Here is an 18,287-nt window from a genome sequence, read left to right as displayed (position 1 = left end):
GCTCAAAACAAAGATTTGCCCATTCCTGCCCCCTACTCACAAATACTGGAAGAGTCTCCAGGGAAATGTCATTTGAACTTTATTCATTCAACAAACACTAAATAAGTACCTATCATGTGTTCACCATATAGAATGGGTGAGAGGTCTGAGAAATACTCTGTGAGGTCCCTCCCAGTTTCAGCTGCTGTTCTCAAATTGGTACACCATGCTTTCCAGTAAGGATCTGTAGACAGCTTGGGGGTCTCCTCTTCTTAGATCCACCCAACATCCCTTTGCTTCCTTCTGTATCCTTCTGCACAGATGCTGGTATATAGGTCTTGAGGTATTGATGACTCATTCTCACTGGCTCATACTTTGGGGTCCATGGGAGATACCTTGACATACTAGGTTTGTTGCAGGTGTTGCATGTGGATATTTGGTTTCACTCTCTTACTTGCTCTTTTGTTTTTTTATGAGAAAGATCCAAAAAGTACACTGCTGCCACTGTTGTTGCCATCTTCCTAAAACCGTGTCAGAACAGAGTTGGACCAAGATTCTCTAAAACAACAGTCATCTCTAGGAAATAATGACTCATCCCTCTCACTTTTGGGAATCTTTGTTTCCTGGGGCCCTCAGCCCCACCCTGTGCCAGGGTGTGTTGTGGAGGTTAGCAGATGCTGATATGTAGAATTCTAAGGGATAAGATCTAATGACTTAGTCCTCAAGTCTGACCTCTTTGTGAAATGGAAGGAAGGAAGGCATCCCCTAGAATACCTCCTACAGAGAGGACAAAGATTATTGGCAGGAAGTTGGAGTCATGCTAACAAGGAGACTTATCACAGGCTTCAGGGAAGATGTTTCATAGCAGTGCTGTTTTCTCAGAAGGTCCCCTGAGTCACAGAGCTTGGAGTGATAGGCCCACATGGGTGGTCTTCCTAGACAAGCTGCTTTAGGAGTCCGCAGACTGCGTTTTGCTAAGTATTATCTGCAGACTACGTACTCGGAATCGCCTGGGATGGGGGCAATCTATGTCTGTCTTTGTGTCCTTTCCAAAATTGTAAATCATGGGGAACTAAAGGAGGTGACTCTCAACTACTGAGAGGGGTCCCACCAGGGCACCCAGGAGCACCCCAATGCCCACAGCACACGTACCCCACTCACAAGGTTGACCCAATTTCAGACTTCAGTTTTAATGGTTAAAGCTGCCTGTGGGAGCAGGATGGAGCACTCTCTCACTCGGCCCTCACTTTGCTCCACCTCTCCCTCTTCTTCCACTCCACTCCCGCCTCCCACGCTCCCACGCTCCCACGCCCTCCATGCCCCTGCTCCTCCTCCAGGTACAGAACTGGCTCAGGGCTGGCATTCTGCCAGGAGAAAGTGCGCCTCCTTCCACCAGGCCTAGTTCAGTTCGTTTAACTCAAGGGGGCTGGAGGCAGTGAGGCTCTCGGAAGGGCCGGGCTCCAGAGCGGCGGGGCCGCCCCTCACGGTCTGGCCCAGGCTGCCCCCGCGGCGGGTGCTGGATGCCTCGGAGCCCGTGCCCTCCAGCAGCTTGGCGACGAAGCCCACGCCCGCCGAGCGTAGCAGGCCGCCGCCGGCGCACGCGTACAGCACGGGGTTCACGCTGCTGCTCAGGAAGGCGAGCGCGATGAGTACCCTGCGGGCCAGTGTCAGCCGCTGCCCCACGAGCCCCGACCCGGAGGCCTGGCTGGCCAGCGCATGGGCAGCCTCGGCCAGGTTCACCACGTGGTAGGGCAGCCAGAAGGCGGCGAAGGCCAGGATGATGAGCACCACCAGGCGACCGGTGCGGCGGTTGCGGCGGAAGCGCCGGGCTTGCAGCCGACGCCCTATGTCGGAGTAGCTGGCCACCACAGCCAGGAAGGGCAGCAGGAAGCCCGTGACGGCCTCGAAGATTAGATGGAAGGCCTGGTGCTCCTTGCTGGGGTACTTCGGAGAGCACTGGCTCGTGTTGTTCAAGTCCACTGTGCGGTACACGAGGACGGGTGTGGCCAGCAGAAAGGACACCACCCAGATGCCTGCTAGTACCCGCAGGGCCATTGCCTTGGTGCGCAGCTTCTGGGACACAAAGGGGCGGGCCACTGCCAGTGAGCGGTCTAGACTCATGGCTGTGATAAGCAGGACACTGGCGTACATGCTGACTCCACAGACATAGTGGCACAGGCGACAACCAGCCAATCCAAAACTCCAGGTGCCTTGGGCCAGGAAGTGAAGGAAAAAGGGAGCAGTGAGCAATACGGCCAGGTCGGCCAGGGCCAGGTTCAGCACCAACAGGGCAGTGACAGAGCGCTTCTTCATCCTTTTCAAGATGCTCCACACCACAAAGCTGTTGCCGGGAAGCCCCACAGCCAGCGCCACTGACAGCAGGATGATAGCCAACAGAAAGATGAACCCTACACCTAGTGAGGGGGATGCTGCAGAAGATGTAGTGTTCATGGCCGTCAGGAGGACCTGGAGAGTGAGGGCGGACAAACGCATGAGAGTAGAGGACCAAGGGTTTCCTGACACCATAGACACGCCTAGACTGAGAACTCTAGTCTGTCTCCAGGGTCAGCAGCATCAGAGGTCCCCCTGAAATATACTGCCCCCATCGCTGCAGACTGACATCTTAAAGGGATCTGGTTGAGTACAAAGACTAGTTTCCTAACTGGGTCATGGGGCCCCTTTCTGCCCACAGACCCAATTGCAAAATATACAGTGACCGCAGCAGCAGCAGCAGCAGCAGCAGCAGCAGCAGCAGCATTTCCAGACCTTTTCAGTCTCCTCCCCTTAGGAGACCCTAAAGCCCAGAACCAACCTGAGAGTTCCTACCAATGCTGCACCCCTTGAAAGGCCAGCTTTCTTGCCCCCTGCCAGGCCCTCATCCCCTCAATCCCATTAACTTTCCCAATCACCTGCCTACTGTCCCCAGAGATGCCCAGGGTCAACCAGGAATAACAGGGAGGGGAAGAGTTAGTGGACAAGTGACAAGGACAAAGCCTCCCAACTTTTACACTGGTCAGGCTTTCTTTGGAGATTCCTTTGCACCTTCTTTCATGGCTGCACACCGTCCCACCACCACCACAACCACTGCCGTTCCCAGGATACTTACTTACAAGCTTTGACAGGAACTGGTTGGAAGCTGATGCCAATCCCAGGGTCAGGGCAAGGTGCCGTAGCCTATCCCTGGATCTGTCCCACTGCCAAGGGCCTGGCCCCCGGTCTAGGTGCTGTTTGCTAAGTCAGCCAGAAAGGAAGTACCATAGAGCAGAGGACAGGGAAGACGCATCTTCCTGAGGGTGGGGCTGAAACCCCTACCCACTCCCTTCACTAGGAGGGGGGATAGTCTGTGTTCCAGGGCAACCCAGAAGGGTTTCTCTGAGGACTCCTCAGAGGTGGAGCCCGATGAGAAGAGACCAGGAAGGAGCAGTGAGAGGAAAGGGGGGTGTGGGGAGTGAGTAGGCTGGGTGTGGTCTCAAGATGCAGGTCTAGACTGGAGAATTAAATAAAGTAGTGAATGGTATCATATAGGAGAAGGAGGTATGGTAGCTAGAGAAGGGAAATGGGCTCAGATTGAGAGGCTACAATGCTGATATCTTTGTTTGTTTGTTTTGCAGTAATAATGTAGATTTTTTTTTTTTTTTTTTTTTTGTTTAATTAATAGGAAGTGTAGGTTGGAGCTGTGACTAGGTCCTGGGTCTGGGTTTGGGTTAGATAACATCATGATTTAAAGAGGGCATGTCAGTAAATTGCCGAAGGGGGCAGCACTCTGTTCTTGGTTTCAGTTCAAGCTATGATCTAGGTTGTGCGGCCATCTTCCAGCACCCCCTTTCCTCGCCTTACTTAAAGGGATTGGTTCCATTTAGGTCAACCAATTCTCCATTCTCTTTGGTAGAAGCCAAAATCCAAATGGTCTCCTTGGTATCACACAGAATGCCAATTACTTCCCCTTTCCCCAAACCCCTGCCTTGTGCTTGCCCATGTGATTACCTTGCTGAGTCTGGATTTAAGATCTGGGCAAGGGGATTGGCACCATCTTTTTCCTATCTTCCCACAGCCTTCTATCCAGTTCCACTTTAGACACACAGAGAAAGTTGAGGCCAAGCTAGGCAGGCTGAGCATGAGGAGCAGGAGTGGGAGAGCAGGAACAGTGATGCCTCATGACTACCCTACCAAGAGGGGAAACCAGGAATGCAAAAATGGTCACCTTCCCCATTTCCTGCACAGAGGAACATCTCCTTTCCTTGAAGTCTCCTGCAAAAGCTAAGAACTAAAAATTCCTGGTGGGTTGTGGTGGTTCATACTGGTAATCCCAGCACTTTGGGAGGCTGAGGGGAGCGGATCGCTTGATGTCAGTAGTTTGAGACCAGCCTGGCCAACACGGTGAAACCCCGTCTCTACTAAAAATACAAAAGTTAGCTGGGTGTAGTGGCTTGTGCCTGTAGTCTCAGCTACTTGGGAGGCTAAGGCAGGAGAATCACATGAACCCAGGTAGTGGAGGCTGCAGTGAGCCGAGATCATACCACTGCACTCCAGTCTGAGTGACACAGTGAGACTCCATCTCAAAAAAAAAGAAAAGAAGAAACTAAAAATTCCTTCCTTCAATCTGACCATGGGCCTTCCTGCTTCCCTTTCAACTCTCACTTCTCAGGAAAGATGCAAAGTGTAATGGTGGTCACTGAGATCCCTTAACCTTTCCAGAGCCCCCACTTGCTCTGCCTGGAGAAAAGCCAGAGCAGAGTTGACCTCGTAGCTGTCAGGCAGAGGATATGATGAAAAGCAATGGGCAGAAACCGCAGCAAGAACTGAAGTCTGAGTTAAGGAAGGGCTTTCTGACCGCACTGGGTGTCAGAGATGGGGAATAAGCAACAAGGGAATTTAGGGAACCTCTGCCCAGCACACAAGGACAGAAAGAATCCCATGAGGCCTGTGTTTGGGGACAGAAGCTCCAGGGTCAACCAGAGGTCCCTTCAGACAGAAACTGGGTTGTCCTTGCCACCCCTCCCAAGTTGTTCCCCACCCACATCTACCTTGATGGCCTTTCTTCCCCAAACCCAGGACCAGGCACTCTAAGCATACTCCCTGCTGTTCTAGTTCACAGATGCTAGTTAATCCCAGTTTTGGTAGCCCCAGCATGACCCTGGGGACTGGGTTTCTTTTGCTCTGTTTCGACTTCTGTTTGGGAGGCAGGGAGGTATGAGCAGTCACTAAAGTAGAGCCTGGGGTGATGGTCAGGGTAGCCACTTGAGTGGCCAACCATTTCAGTTTGTTGGGAAACCAACAGGGCTGGGACAAGGGATTTTCAGTGCTAAAACTGGGAAAGTCCTGGGCCAACTGGGATGAGCTGGTCACCTTAGTGACCACGAGTGTGTACTTGTGGATGTCCCCTGAAAAGAATCCCATTCTACATCCCCCAATCAAAGGTGTCAGGATCTAGAACCGTTTTTAGACCTAGATATGGATTCCAAAAGGTGGGGGCAGATAAGTGTTGGGGAAGGGGCCAGGAATAGCTAGCAGCATCTTGGAAGGAGCCCAGACTTGGCAAAGAGAAAAAGAATAGGTGGCACTTTTCTGAAAAATTATTCCTGTCCTCTAAATATTCCTGCCATTCCTCATACCCCCTGATGGCCAACCTCCAAACTTCCCAGACTGAGTGCCTGCTCCTGGGCTCCTTTTCACGTCAGGTGGCCTTTGCAGGGAGAAATAAATGGTCAGGGAGGAAGGTTAAGTCTCAGACTCCCAGGGCCCCTACACTACTGTCCACTCCTTGTGTGCCTCTCTCACACCCACTGGACCAAACACAAGACAGGCAGGAAAACTTTCCTTTCAAACCCCACAGATTCAGTTTCCCCTTCAGAGCCATTTCCTCCCCCAGAGGCTTTTATAAGCCTCAGAGAATGGATCCCATTCCTACCCCTCATCCAAGCTCCCATACTTCTCCTTCCATTTTCTCCTTTATTTCCAGAGTGGTTCTATGGATTGGCCTGTGGAACCAGGGCACCTGGACTGAGGAGGGCAGGTCAAGATGCCACTGAAGGCCGGCACTGCCCAGCCCTGGCTTGACCCAGAAGGGAACTAGGTGGCTTCAGTACAACTCAGGCATGAAGAACCACCAGGGGAGGCACACTTAAGTCATCATCTAATGGCTTCCCAGTGTATTTCACAATAACAGCTATTGGCAACAAGTAAGCAGTGCTGGCACATGCCAACTTGCAAGCACGCAATAGTCCTTAACAGGGACCATCACCACCCTCATAATCCCTCAGTATGGAGGAGCCTGGGCCTGCCTGAGGTGTATAGTAATCCTACCCAGTCAGATCCAAACTCTAGTCAAAGTAGGGTCCCCAAATGTTCCAGAACACTGAGCTCCAGAGGGTGAGAGGATGGAAAGGGAGAGGGAAGGGCAGCAGGTTGTAGGGTTTGGTGTCAAAGGTCCCATTCCGGACCGTCCTTCTCCATCCCACCCCCCGGGTCTCCATTGCCGCGGCCCTGCCCCACCACTTTCAGCTGAGGGGTAGTTCGGAGCTCCATGGTTCCCTCCCTAGAGCGGCCGCCCCCTCGGGCCTCCCCGGAGCCTTCGAAGAGCCGCGTGAGGAAACGGGGACCTGCCCGGGGCAGCAGATCTCCAGCGGTGAAGACGTACAGCACCGGGTTGACGCTAGAACTGAAGAAGGCCAAAGCCGTAGTTCCTGCTCGCGCCGCCTGGCCAGCCCCACCCAGCTTCGCCAAGGTCCCTTCAGGTGGAGCCAGCGCGGCGACTGCCTGCAGAAGGTTGACCGCGTGGTAGGGAGCCCAGAGCAAGCCGAAGGCAAGCACGATGGCGCTCACCAGCCGGCCCACCCGTGCCCCATGCCGCCCAGAGCCCCAGCGGGCGCCCCGCAGCCGCGCCAGCGTCACGCTGTAGCAGCCAAGCATCAGCCCGAAAGGAAGCACGAAGGCGGTCAGAGTCTCCAGGGTCAGGTGGGCGGCCGTGTGGGCCGGCGACGGGTGGCACAGCTGGCATACGCGGTCCCTCCACAGGTGGCGGTAGACGGCGGCCGGAACGGCGAGCAAGAGGGCGGCCAGCCAGACGGCCAGCAGCAGGCGGCGGGCCAGGGCCGGGCTGCGCAGCCTGGGCGCCAGGAAGGGGCGGGTAACCGCGAGGCAGCGCTGCAGGCTGAGCAGGCCGGTGAGCAGCACGCTGGCGTACATGCTGAGCGCGCACATGTAGTACACCGCCTTGCAGCCCGCCTGGCCCAGCGGCCAGGCTTGCCCGGTCAGGAAGGCCACAAAGAGCGGTGTGAGCAGCAGCACGGCGCCGTCGGCCAGCGCCAGATGCAGCACAAGGGTGGCTGCCAGCGGTCGCCCCCGTGCAGGCCGCCAGCCCGCCAAGCTCCACACCACGAAGCCGTTGCCGGGCAGCCCCAGCAGCGCCGCCAGGAGCAGGAAGGCCGTGCCTGTGGCCCGCGAAGTCTTCCAGCTCAGCAGTGTCTCGTTCCCTGGGGGACGGTAGCAGACGGACATCCTTCTGGGCCTACAGGTGGGTGGAAGGCGCCACAGAGGGTGTTCAGGGGTGGGGCAAAACCCCACCTGTGATGTCCGAAGAGAAGGGGCCATGCCTCCTCCTTACTTGCCTGCAGCCTGCCTCTTTTCTGCCTGGGAGTCCTGACTTCCACGAGGACCCAGACCCCACCTCAAACACTACTCCTTCTTGGAACCCAGATCCCCTGCTCCCACTCAGCTGACCTGCCCCACTCCTGGCTCCTTCCCAGAGCTCAGTGGTAAACAGGCATAAAGTCCTCACCCCAGGCTGTCACTATCTCTACCACCACTCCTCTAGTCTGGCCCCTCCTTCTTTGTCCAGCCCCATTCTAACACATCTGGGCAAAAGTGGATGGTGGGGTATAAAGGGATGTGCGCAGATCTACTTACCAAGGTGGCAGCAAGCACGACTGGGGGCCTGGAGAAGCTGAAAGGTTAAGCAGCAGTGGGCGAGGTGCCTACTCCTGTCCTGTGCCTATCACATTTGCAGCGGGTAAGGCAAGAATGGGTAGGGACAAGATGAGGCTCATCCTGGGCCTCTCCTGGGGCCCCTCCCTCACCCTACTCCTTCCCATCACCAACGTATCCAAGTGTCCAGGCATGTGAGAGCCTGCCTTGACAGGAAACAGCAGAAACTGAAGTGGGGCAGTAAGATTCCCTGGCCGTGGAAGGAAATAGGAGGACTCTGCTGAATCCTAACCCTGGTCCTGCTTCTGTTCTCATCCCTCCCCCAGCTCTGGCCCCAATCCTCCCAGCCCACCTTCTGCAGCATGTATGTTGCTTGGCCTCTCTGGTCTGCAGAGAAGGTGACCCAAACAACTCAGTCCCCCATCTGCTCTATCTTTGCCTGTTTTCCAGTCTCCTGGTCCGGCTGAGCCCCTTTTCTTCAGCTTCTGGCCTACCTCCTCCCATCTCTTGCCTCGGGCCCTGCCCCAGTCACTCCACCCTCAGGGCTCTCACCGGGCTGTCAGTGACAGCCTTTCCATGTAAGGCATGCTGCCAGGTTCCAGGAGGAACAGGAGATGCATGGAGGCATAATGGTTAGGGAGTCATGACACACAACCATGAAGAGATCCCATTTCCAGGCTGTACAAGGATACAAGACAAGAAAGGAAAGGATGCAGTAGTAGGGACATACTAAGCAGCAGCCCTCTCTTCTTGGAAAAGTCAAGCAAAACTTGGAAATGAAGAGATTTGACGGGGGCCTGGCAGATGGATAGAACTGGGGGAAGGGAAAAGAAAGGCCTCAGCCCAAGTAACAGCCAGAACTTGAGGTTCCTTGCGCAGGGCACCAGGAGCACCATCTTAGGTTGGGGCCTCCCAAAGCAGAGCCTGAGCTAAGGGCTTGGGTACCGGTAATCCTGTATTTGGGAGGTTAACTCAGGAAGTGAGGGCATAGGGTAAAACGAGGGGGGAAAGCCATTAAGAGTGTTAAGTCCCTTCAGTAGGCCTTGGAATCTCTGAGAAAAGTACAGATTGCCCAAGACAAAAGACTGGCAGGGTGATCAGTCCAAAGCATTTATTAGGAAACTGTACTTACTGAGTGGGCTATAGCATATCCTTACAACAGACAGTGAGAGAAAGAGTTGTTCTATCTCGATATGTCCAAAACAAAGGGGTCAGGGTATGGAGTTTATGAGGGTTCAAGGTATTGGGTTCAGGGCCAGGGCCAGTTTTTTTGTGTTTTGAGCAACAACCTGAATACCTTTTCAAGGCTCTGGCTTGGGCTCAAGCCTCCAGGGGAAATGCAGCTGGCCAGGTCACAGGGCAATCAAGTTACTCTGTGTTTCTTTGTCAGGACACAGAAAAAAAGTGGGGAAGCTGGGGGACCCTATAAGGATCCTGGGCAGGAAAGCAGGGATTGTGTTCATTTGAGGGTTTCACTGTCAGTGAGAGTCTCAGCTTCCATGCAGCTGTCCATCACGGCTGCAACTGAAATCAGAACTGGGACACAGTGCACCAGAAGCTAAATTCTTGATGCCATCAAAGGACATTCCTGCCCCATTCACATCTCCTTCACGTCCATTAGTTGGCAAAAGCAGAAAGGTGAGAGAGAAGATGACCTAAGTGTGACCGAACTCCACAGGCAGTTCTGGAAACCGAAGTCAGAGCAATGAACCAGCCCCTCCTTTGACCAAGGAGGAAGGAGCAGGTAAGCAGGAAAATCGGGGTCCCAGACAGGACCCTAATGATCCTGAATCCATGGATTAGGATCCATCCTCTCCTTACACCCTTCCTGGACACAGTCTCACCTCTCATTTTCCAAAGCCCTGCCATGCTTCCATCCAGCTTCCCCACACTCCACCCCGGGATCCCTTTTCCTAAAGCTGCAGCTTATGGCTACTCCAGTAGGTGGCAGCACACACAGAGCCGCTCACATAAAATGCAGCTTCTCAGAGTCTGAGAGCCAGAAACCATCCCCAGAAATTCTCTCATAGAAATAAAAAAACACCAGAGGTCACGTTTCATCCTTTTACATGGTTCCCATCTACCCTCACAACACATGTCATCACCAAAGGCACACATACAAGCTCCAATGGCTTTTGCCAGGCAATTCTTCCTCCAGGACCCCATCTGGCCCCTCCCTCATCCCTCCCCTTGGACTTTGCCCTTCTTACTGGTCAGGCAGGGGGGCCAGAGTCCAGGCTTGACTCATTCCCACGTTGCCCTGGGCTGAGATCCCAGGTTTGTAACAGAAAACACCACTAAAGCCCCAGCACAGGAGAGAACCACCCAGCCCAGAAGTTCCAGGGAAGGAACTCTCCCATCCACCATGGAGTACCTCTCAGCTCTGAACCCCAGTGACCTACTCAGGTGACTGCTAACCCTCCGCTCTACCCTCTACCTTTAGGGGATATAAGCAGGGCAACAATACTCCACTCAGCCCCTAGGACACTAACCAGTACCCCTTCCTCTTCTGCTCCCCACTCCATAGTGGGCTTGTCAAGCTCTTGACCCACCCACCCCCACCTGTACTCCATGGTCTCTCCCTCATCCCTACCATCTATAAACCTAGATCTCTCCCTCCCTAGCCCTCTAGCCACTCTACCCCCATCACGCCCTTTACACTCACTAAGCCCCTCCTTGCCCCTTCTTGACTTTTCTTCTCAACTACCAGGTCAGTATCTAATATAAGCTCGGAGTTTGGACGGAGGGTCTGGACCTCAGCTTCACCACCCCAGCGACCTTTCCGTGTCTGTAATCACAAGCGGACCATCCGGAAAGGCCTGACAGCTGCCACCTGCCAGGAGCTGCTAGCCAAAGTAAGTAGGCCAAGTTCCTTGGTTCCTTTAGCAGGGGTAGCCAAGGGGCTCCACAACAGTGGCAACTTGTGATGATGGAGCAGAGAGGGCTGAAGTCACACAGCTGCCTCCTCCCACTGAGAGCTCAGTGGGGTGGGCCTCATGAGCTCCGGTCAGTTTGTTCATTTTCCACCTAGTGAGCTTTTCTATGGGAGCAGGGGTTAGCAGGAGATAGGGAGAGTTGGAGGGATGGAATTCAGAGGCCAGTATGGAAGGCAATTTATATGACAAATCAAGTTCAAATTCTGATTCTGCCACTTCCTGGCTGTCAAACCTTGGGAAGTTGTTCAACCTATCAAAACCTCAGTTTCTTCATCTATAAAAAGGCAATAATAACACATCACCTCCTAGGGTTGTTGAAAGGAGTAAGAGGATAATGTAGGTAAAGTCCTCATACCCGGCACAGAGTAAGGACTCAAAAAGGTTAAACACTATTACTGAAAACACTTCTGGAGAACTCTGAGGGTGTGGGAAGTGAGGTGCAGCATTGTAGATAAGACAGAAGGGTGGACTTCATGAGAACCTGGCTTGCTTTCCAATTCCAAACCAGGAGTGACTTGGAGGGGAGCAAGGGGAGATGCCAATGACATGGTAGGAGCAAAGAGGAAAAAGCTCAGCCTCTAGCTAGGATCCCCCAAAACCTGAAGAACACGGAGAGCTCCAGCCTTTAGGAGGTATCAAAGTGCCGGAAAGTCAAGGTGGGACATCGACCAATGTCTAGAGCCAACTGCTGGATGTTGGGCAGCTAAAGAGGGAAGGGGCATGGGATACCTTCCTTCTTGCTTCTTGCCATTGGGCAGGCATTGGAGACCCTACTGCTGAATGGAGTGCTAACCCTGGTGCTAGAGGAGGATGGAACTGCAGTGGACAGTGAGGACTTCTTCCAGCTGCTGGAGGATGACACGTGCCTGATGGTGTTGGAGTCTGGTCAGAGCTGGAGCCCCACAAGGGTAAGAGGCCTATACTGGGGCTGCTTCCACTGCCCGTCCTTTAGAGCTTTCCCGGGCTTCCTCTCTAGCTTAACCCTGATCCTGGGGACCAGGTGCAGGGGGAGTTGTAGAATTGTTAAGGATGTCACACAGTGGACAGAAAGCCTAAGCGAGGGAGAGTCTGACATGGTGCCGATGGAGATTAGTGGTGGGTGTCTGGTGTGAGGATATACTGCACTGACAAGGGTGTCCTACAGAGTGGAGTGCTGTCATATGGCCTGGGACGGGAGAGGCCCAAGCACAGCAAGGACATCGCCCGCATCACCTTTGACGTGTACAAGCAAAACCCTCGAGACCTCTTTGGCAGCCTGAATGTCAAAGCCACATTCTACGGGCTCTACTCTATGAGTTGTGACTTTCAAGGACTTGGCCCAAAGAAAGTACTCAGGTCAGAAATCATGTCATACTTCCCCATCCCCTACAGTTGGATAGTCCCCATAATTCCTCCTCCTGCACCCACCTACCCCTAGTTAGCTCTTGCTTGTGGAAAATCCTCATCTCCCGGCTTGATGGCTTCCTCCCAGGTTTCCCAAATCATCTGATTTCCTCTTGTCTCTGCCCTTCAGGGAGCTCCTTCGTTGGACCTCCACACTGCTGCAAGGCCTGGGCCATATGTTGCTGGGAATTTCCTCCACCCTTCGTCATGTAGTGGAGGGGGCTGAGCAGTGGCAGCAAAAGGGCCGCCTCCATTCCTACTAAGAAGGGGCTCTGAGCTTCTGCCCCCAGAATCATTCCAAGAGACACACTGCAAAGACTATGACAGCATCAAATTTCAGGACCTGCAGACAGTACAGGCTAGATAACTCACCCAATTTCCCCATTGTCCTCTGATCCGCTTGTCACAGAACCTTTCAGCATAATGCCTCACATCCCAAGTTCTATACCCTTACCTGAAGAATGCTGTCCCTTCCTAGCCACCTTTCTGGCCTCCCACTTGCCCTGAAAGGCCACAAGCCTGTCCCCCAGGCATCTTGATCCCAGCCTGACTGCTGCTACATCTAACCCCTACCAATGCCTCCTGTCCCTAAACTCCCCAGCACACTGATGACAGCCCTCTGACTTTACCCTGAGATGTCTTCATATCCTTCACCACAAAGTAACAAAAACATTTCCAATAAAAATATTTACCACTACGACTTTTGACTCCAATCTAAACCAGGAAAGAGATGGGGTGGATACCCCCTTTTGCCCTCCCCCATCAACACGCAGTCCCAGATCCAAAGCCTCAGTCTTCAAGTATGGAGTTCAATGCCCGCCTCCGCTTGGCCACCGCACCCTGCTGCTGTTCCCAAGCCTCTCGTCGCTTTAAGAAGGTAGTCAAGGCCACATTTCGAGCCACATGGTGGCCGAAAGGGTCTCTTATCAGCTGCTGGTTCTGCTCCCCTGCAAAGGGAACCACTCATGTTTAGTACCACCATGCTCAAAGACAGACTCTACCTGAGGTAAAGGTCCCTCCATTTCCCCCAGACCCTGGGATTGCCACTGGGGTACAGTGAACACTTCACTTTCCAAAGAACAGAAGTCAGAGGGAGGGGTGAGGGCAGAGGACTGCACAATTAGTCAGCGGGAGGGAAGGGGAAAGCAGACTGCTAAGAACCCATGAGCAAGACCAACCTTTGGAACTAAAGACTGTTGAATTTCAGTAGACTTCCCAGCCACCCAGTGATCTGGAGTAAGAGAAGGGAAGTCTGGAAACATCAAAGAGAGGGGCTGGTACTCACCCAGCTCAGCAGCAATTTCCTTCCGAGCCCCCAAGGCTGCTCCACTCCAGATGGCATCTAGCACACGGCTGCCATGGCGACTACAGGCCAGAGCCACATATTGTCCCTGTATTGAGACAAGCAAAGTAGGTCTCCCTAGCAAAGTCCACAAAAGTGTATTTTGGGGGCTTGCGGGGAGTGAATTTTCTGAAGAGTTTAGGGGCTGAATTAAAATAGTCTAGTAATTACGTAGCCTTTTGGAGTCTGAAGGTAGTCCTGAGAAAGCTCATATTCTCTAAATGGATGATGGTGGGGAATCAAGGCAGAAGCCAGAAATCTAACCTTTAGGTTCTGCAGCACACGGCGGCGCTGCTTGCGCGTCACAGAAGGGCTGGTCAGGATGGCATCGAGCACATGAGAGCCAGCAGGACTTTGGGCCAGGACCAGAAGTTGTGGTCCCGTCAAGGCACCCAGACTTCGAAGTACAAGACCAGGAGTGGAGAAGTGCAGCAGATGCTGGAGCAGTAGAGACCCAAGGACTGTTACGTCCCCCAAGGCCCTGGCTGCGGCCATTTCCACCTGGGAGCGCAGAGATAGGAAATTAGGAGGCACCAACAAGCCAGGTGGATGAGCCCATCCCCAGAACACTGCCACCTCCACCTGGATGAAGTCACCACTCTCACCTCAGAAGTCAGAGGCTTGCTAAACCCTAGGAGGCCTGGCTCCCAATTAGTCACTGGCTTGGCCTCTCCCCTACCTCACCTGGTGCTCTGCAGGCACTGCCCCCTCCTCCTCCATCAGTCCATAGTACACCTCATACGCCATCAAAGTGGCAAAGAGAGGCACACAGGCCACTTGCCGGGATGAGGGCTCTGCACAGTGGAATGCCTAAAGGAGAAGACAAAGTATGATGAACCTGAGAACTTCTCCATCCCTAACCTCAACTTTAAGGGAACACCTTCAGGAAAGGAAAGAAGCCCCAACTCCACAAGAATGTGAGCTCCATGAGAGCAGGATATCATGCCTTGCTGTATCCCCAGTCTCTATCACATACAGGGATTAATAAACGTTTATCCCTTAAATAAACTTCTCTCTTAGTTCTGGGAGACAATTTTTGTTCCAGGACTGTGAAATAGCATTTGGCCTCAGCCGGGTGCAGTGAGTTGAGATTGCACCATTGCACTCCAGCCTGGGCAACAAGAGCGAAACTCCGTCTCAAAAAAAAAAAAAAAAAAAAAAAAAAATTAGCTGGGAGTGGTGGCGGGCACCTACAGGTCTCATTTTCCCCCATTCCTGTGAACTCCTTGGGCACTAGACTTCCTGAGTCCAGAGGTACAACAACTTAAGATTAGATAAGTCCTAACAGGTAGAAGTTGGACTGAGGGCATAAACGGATTGTGGGTAATATCCACTCACCTCCAACAAGAGCTGTAGGACCTTGGCTTGGCAGGCCCCAACTCTGCGACAGGCCCCCACCAGGGCAATGACTACCCCTGGGTGGCCCTGGGCCAATACAGCTTCCAGGACAGGGCTCAGCTCCTCAAACACAGGGGACAGCTGATGGGAAACATGGGATGTAACTTTGGCATTCTGGTAATGGTGGACCACATTATTCAGAGAAATCTTCCCAGTGAAAACAACTAAAAATGCTAGATAAAACATAAAAAGCATTGCCAGTATCAGGACTTTTGTTTGGCTAGATAAGGCCCAGGACAAGGGGGCAGTCTTAGAGGTGCCACCTCACAGGAAGGAACTTTAAGTGGCTCTTCCCTATGTGTAAGGGAGAACTAGAGGCAAGGGGGGACTAAAATTAAACCTGCCCTTCCACTCTAACACCCAATGCATGAGACCACAGGGAAGCCCACCTTAGTCCTAAGCAGCAAAGGAAAAGAGCAGCTATGGCAACAGCTCTAGCACTCATGTGGGCTTAGAGCCAAGTACCAGAGTCTGGGTGGGCCATGGAACCTCAAGCTGTAAATCTGAATGAAGCCTGTCTCTTGCAGGTCCTCATACCTGAGAGAAGTCAAAACAAATCCTCAATGGAAGATGGGTAAATTTATCCTAAGCTCTGGAAAACCTCAAGGAATAGCTTTTCAAGGGCAATGGCCAGCACAATGTCAAAGATATATAGAGGCAGACAGACCATAAAATAAGGTCCAATGATCAAGAATTAGAAACAGAACCAGCTCAGGTTTCCAACTCACCAGCTCAGGGGTAGTGACTGCATCCAGTAAGCGCTGCAAAGGGAAGTTGGCAATGGGATGTGCAGCCAGGGTCTGCAGCTGCCCCTGCAAGTGCTCCTCAAAGAGGCTCTGGAGCCTTGGGGGCTCCAACACCAGCAGGACCTGCTCCAGGAGTCTGGAGCTCGTCTGATCTCGGAGAAATAGCAGTAGGGGACTGGGGACAAGAAGGGCATCAGGCAGTCTTAACTCTATTTCATGCAAAATACAGTTGCACTACATCACCTCATTCATTTCACACAGCCCCACCAACTTTGAATGATCCTGAGGCCCTGACCATACCTGCCATCTACTGAGGAACTGCGAGTACTCAGGTAGCCAATCACAGCATTGCAGAGATAAGCGCAAAACTCGGGAAGTTTGTGGTGTAAAACCTGTAAAGCCACTTGAAGACAGAAGCTGGAGATCTTATCAGTGATAAACACTGTGAAGAGAGGGCAGAAATAAAGCAGCTTTCTCAAAATCCAGACAACCTGCATAACCTCAAACTTTAGGCAACAAGATACAGGGCACTATGGACACAAAAGGACTATATGAAGTGCTTTGAACATCAAACCAGACCAGGTTTGAAAAGAAGAGGAATAACCTGACCAGAGGGCCTTGCTTGGTGGTAAAATCACCTCCAGAAAAGTAGATAGGAGACCCTCCTCCTACTTCCCTCCTTACCTGCAATGTCCTTCAGAAAGGAGGAGGTCAGGTCCTGAAGGCGATTTAAAAAGGTTTCAGGGACTTCAAAATCAGCTGGCTTACATTCCCGAGCTGGGGCCTTCTGTGCTTCTGAAGGAAGATTAAGAACATGTGCAGTGGGGAGATCACAAACTGTCACCCAGGAGAGAAAAATTCCATAGATGGACAAGGATTCCACTTGGAGATGCAGAACAGATGTAGTACAACTGAATGTCTCTTCTGGATGACAGAACTGAGACTACATTTCTGTCTTAATTTTTCTAAGAAACTTCAACCAGCTTCCCCATGGTCCACAGAAGACAGTTCAACCTCCTCAGTCAGGTAGTCAAGGCATTCCAAAATTAAGCCTCATTTAAACTCGCTAACTTTATTTCCCAGAGTTTTTCAAAATGTAGATCACAGCTCAAGACTGTATCATGAAATCAAGTTAGCGGTCTCAACTAGCATTTTTTTTTTGTTAATGAAATAGAGCAAAATAAAGTTTTGAAAAAGAAAAAAAATAATAAGAGTGGGTTGCATGTAGTAAGGGTATTCTTTCCTGAACCTTTGCTTGAGTCCAGTATGTATGTTACTTTTGCTTGAGTCCATTTAAATGTTGTCATGCTTAAAAAGAAAAATTTCTCCTCCTGTGTCCATTCTAATAGCCGTCCCCAAAACACAACTGTACATCCCTACCTCTGGGCCTCTGCACACACTAATCTTTAGCTTGCTAAGCCCTGTTCAGATTAGGACAGGTCAAGCTAATACTTCCAGGTCAAGCTCCCCCATGAAGACTTAGTCTTCTGTTTACTGTCTCCTTCTGAACTTTCTAAATTCTTCTTCCCCCTAGGTCCCCTTTCCTCTTGTAATACTTACCAGATGACTGGGAACCACGGGGCCTGGCTCTCTCAGACTCCAGAATAGTCCCTCCTAACACCTGAAGCAGAGTTCTGACCACGAAGCTGCCATGTGTGTCTCCACAGTAGAAAAGAAAATCATCACACACCTCAGCGGCTAGTCCCAGGACCAGCTCCTCCAGGGTCTCCGTGGGACCATCCTTCCCATCCTCCCCTTCCTGCTCCTCTTCCTCCTCCTCCTCTGCAGCACTCCCCAGCAATCGAGGGAGCTGTAGCAAAGCACTTTGCAATACATGGACCCCGCATCGGTGACAGGCCACAGTGCGCAAGTTGGAGCGCAGAGCAGCCCATACGCGACAAAGCGGTTTCAAGGGACTGAATCCCAACAGTTCCTGCAGCATCTCACTGCCAGTCCTGTTAGTGGACAAAGCTAGGGCCTGAGTCTCTACTTCCTTCATAATATTGTGCACCATCAGATCTGGAAAAGTGAAGAAAAACACACTTTGAAGAGACTTAGTAGACAATATGGTTATGTACCCTTACTTAACCAAGGGTCGTGGGTGGGAGGCCGAGGAAGAGGACATGGGAAATGAAACTAAGTCCCCACGCCCTGCCGACCCTAGAAAGTTTCCTTGCCTGCCCTGGATTTGATGCTCTTGGTCTAAACCCCGAAGTTGCTGCCTACCTCGTTCTTCCCCAGTCTCGGGAGCCTCTTTCAATGCTGACAGCGCCCGGCGGAAATATCCCAGAGCTTCGGGGCTCAGGTGCGGGTGCGAATCTGGAGGCGGCTCCGAGCGCCTATCCGGAGGCGGCCAGGGTTGCCGCTTACTGCCGGGTAAGGGGCGCCCCGACCCCTTGGCCCTGCGTCCCCGTTTGCCACCAGCTGGGAACCGGCGCCCCACCTTGTGTGGAGAGCGCGGACCCAGCCCCATGTGTGTTTCGGGACCTCTCCGGCTGCAAAAGTTTCCTTAGCTGTGGACGAACCTTCAACGTCGCCAAGCGTGTGCCTGGCCCAAACCAAGTTCAGAAACGCAGGCGC

At 52.5% G+C, this 18,287-nt stretch overlaps 4 protein-coding genes across 10 annotated transcripts; 1 reads left to right on the top strand and 3 right to left on the bottom strand.

Annotated features, from left to right (window-relative positions):
* Positions 1–56: 56 nt before the first annotated feature.
* Positions 57–6,685, bottom strand: LTB4R (leukotriene B4 receptor). Of its 3 annotated transcripts, none has more exons than XM_025393118.1 (2): positions 6,583–6,685; positions 57–2,445 (listed from the first exon to the last, which is right to left on the bottom strand). In XM_025393118.1, the coding sequence occupies exon 2, from the start codon at positions 2,428–2,430 to the stop codon at positions 1,378–1,380; it is 1,053 nt and encodes a 350-aa protein (XP_025248903.1). In that variant the 5' UTR covers positions 2,431–2,445; positions 6,583–6,685; the 3' UTR covers positions 57–1,377. The 3 variants fall into 3 exon arrangements, with proteins under 3 accessions (XP_025248903.1, XP_025248902.1, XP_025248901.1); XM_025393117.1 differs by lacking the exon at positions 6,583–6,685 and adding an exon at positions 3,086–3,579; XM_025393116.1 differs by lacking the exon at positions 6,583–6,685 and adding an exon at positions 3,090–3,579.
* On the bottom strand, positions 6,106–12,383 carry LTB4R2 (leukotriene B4 receptor 2). Of its 3 annotated transcripts, XM_025393115.1 has the most exons (3): positions 12,250–12,383; positions 7,885–7,969; positions 6,106–7,486 (listed from the first exon to the last, which is right to left on the bottom strand). In XM_025393115.1, the coding sequence occupies exon 3, from the start codon at positions 7,474–7,476 to the stop codon at positions 6,400–6,402; it is 1,077 nt and encodes a 358-aa protein (XP_025248900.1). In that variant the 5' UTR covers positions 7,477–7,486; positions 7,885–7,969; positions 12,250–12,383; the 3' UTR covers positions 6,106–6,399. The 3 variants fall into 3 exon arrangements, with proteins under 3 accessions (XP_025248900.1, XP_025248899.1, XP_025248898.1); XM_025393114.1 differs by lacking the exon at positions 12,250–12,383 and having other exon boundaries at positions 6,106–7,542; positions 7,885–7,989; XM_025393113.1 differs by lacking the exon at positions 12,250–12,383 and having other exon boundaries at positions 7,885–7,989.
* CIDEB (cell death-inducing DFFA-like effector b) lies at positions 6,746–12,918 on the top strand. 3 transcript variants are annotated; one of them, XM_025393124.1, is made up of 8 exons: positions 6,746–7,492; positions 7,593–7,733; positions 9,293–9,646; positions 10,206–10,308; positions 10,613–10,757; positions 11,597–11,746; positions 11,983–12,173; positions 12,352–12,918. In XM_025393124.1, the coding sequence occupies exons 4-8, from the start codon at positions 10,268–10,270 to the stop codon at positions 12,482–12,484; spliced, it is 660 nt and encodes a 219-aa protein (XP_025248909.1). In that variant the 5' UTR covers positions 6,746–7,492; positions 7,593–7,733; positions 9,293–9,646; positions 10,206–10,267; the 3' UTR covers positions 12,485–12,918. The 3 variants fall into 3 exon arrangements, with proteins under 3 accessions (XP_025248909.1, XP_025248908.1, XP_025248907.1); XM_025393123.1 differs by lacking the exon at positions 7,593–7,733 and having other exon boundaries at positions 6,751–7,492; XM_025393122.1 differs by lacking the exons at positions 6,746–7,492; positions 7,593–7,733; positions 9,293–9,646 and having other exon boundaries at positions 9,954–10,308.
* On the bottom strand, positions 8,999–18,281 carry NOP9 (NOP9 nucleolar protein). The gene is made up of 10 exons (XM_025393109.1): positions 17,934–18,281; positions 17,268–17,726; positions 16,392–16,502; positions 16,008–16,149; positions 15,690–15,882; positions 14,902–15,042; positions 14,248–14,373; positions 13,828–14,064; positions 13,507–13,612; positions 8,999–13,168 (listed from the first exon to the last, which is right to left on the bottom strand). The coding sequence occupies exons 1-10, from the start codon at positions 18,178–18,180 to the stop codon at positions 13,011–13,013; spliced, it is 1,920 nt and encodes a 639-aa protein (XP_025248894.1). The 5' UTR covers positions 18,181–18,281; the 3' UTR covers positions 8,999–13,010.
* Positions 18,282–18,287: the final 6 nt, after the last annotated feature.

The sequence above is a fragment of the Theropithecus gelada genome, chromosome 7b (assembly GCF_003255815.1).
Source record: "Theropithecus gelada isolate Dixy chromosome 7b, Tgel_1.0, whole genome shotgun sequence".
NCBI lineage: Eukaryota > Metazoa > Chordata > Mammalia > Primates > Cercopithecidae > Theropithecus > Theropithecus gelada.
The sequence above is the reverse complement of the archived record's forward strand: the minus strand, read 5'-3'. Positions and strand labels throughout refer to the sequence as shown.

Coding starts and splice junctions, on each gene's coding strand:
- LTB4R (XM_025393118.1), bottom strand. CDS start 2,430: ATGAACACTACATCTTCTGCAGCATCCCCCTCACTAGGTGTAGGGTTC.
- LTB4R2 (XM_025393115.1), bottom strand. CDS start 7,476: ATGTCCGTCTGCTACCGTCCCCCAGGGAACGAGACACTGCTGAGCTGG.
- NOP9 (XM_025393109.1), bottom strand. CDS start 18,180: ATGGGGCTGGGTCCGCGCTCTCCACACAAGGTGGGGCGCCGGTTCCCA. Junction 15,043..15,689: donor CAGTCACTACCCCTGAGCTG/GTGAGTTGGAAA, acceptor GTTTCCCATCAG/CTGTCCCCTGTGTTTGAGGA. Junction 14,374..14,901: donor TCCTACAGCTCTTGTTGGAG/GTGAGTGGATAT, acceptor CTTCTCCTTTAG/GCATTCCACTGTGCAGAGCC.
- CIDEB (XM_025393124.1), top strand. CDS start 10,268: ATGGAGTACCTCTCAGCTCTGAACCCCAGTGACCTACTCAG. Junction 10,309..10,612: donor AACCCCAGTGACCTACTCAG/GTGACTGCTAAC, acceptor CTCAACTACCAG/GTCAGTATCTAATATAAGCT. Junction 12,174..12,351: donor GGCCCAAAGAAAGTACTCAG/GTCAGAAATCAT, acceptor TCTGCCCTTCAG/GGAGCTCCTTCGTTGGACCT.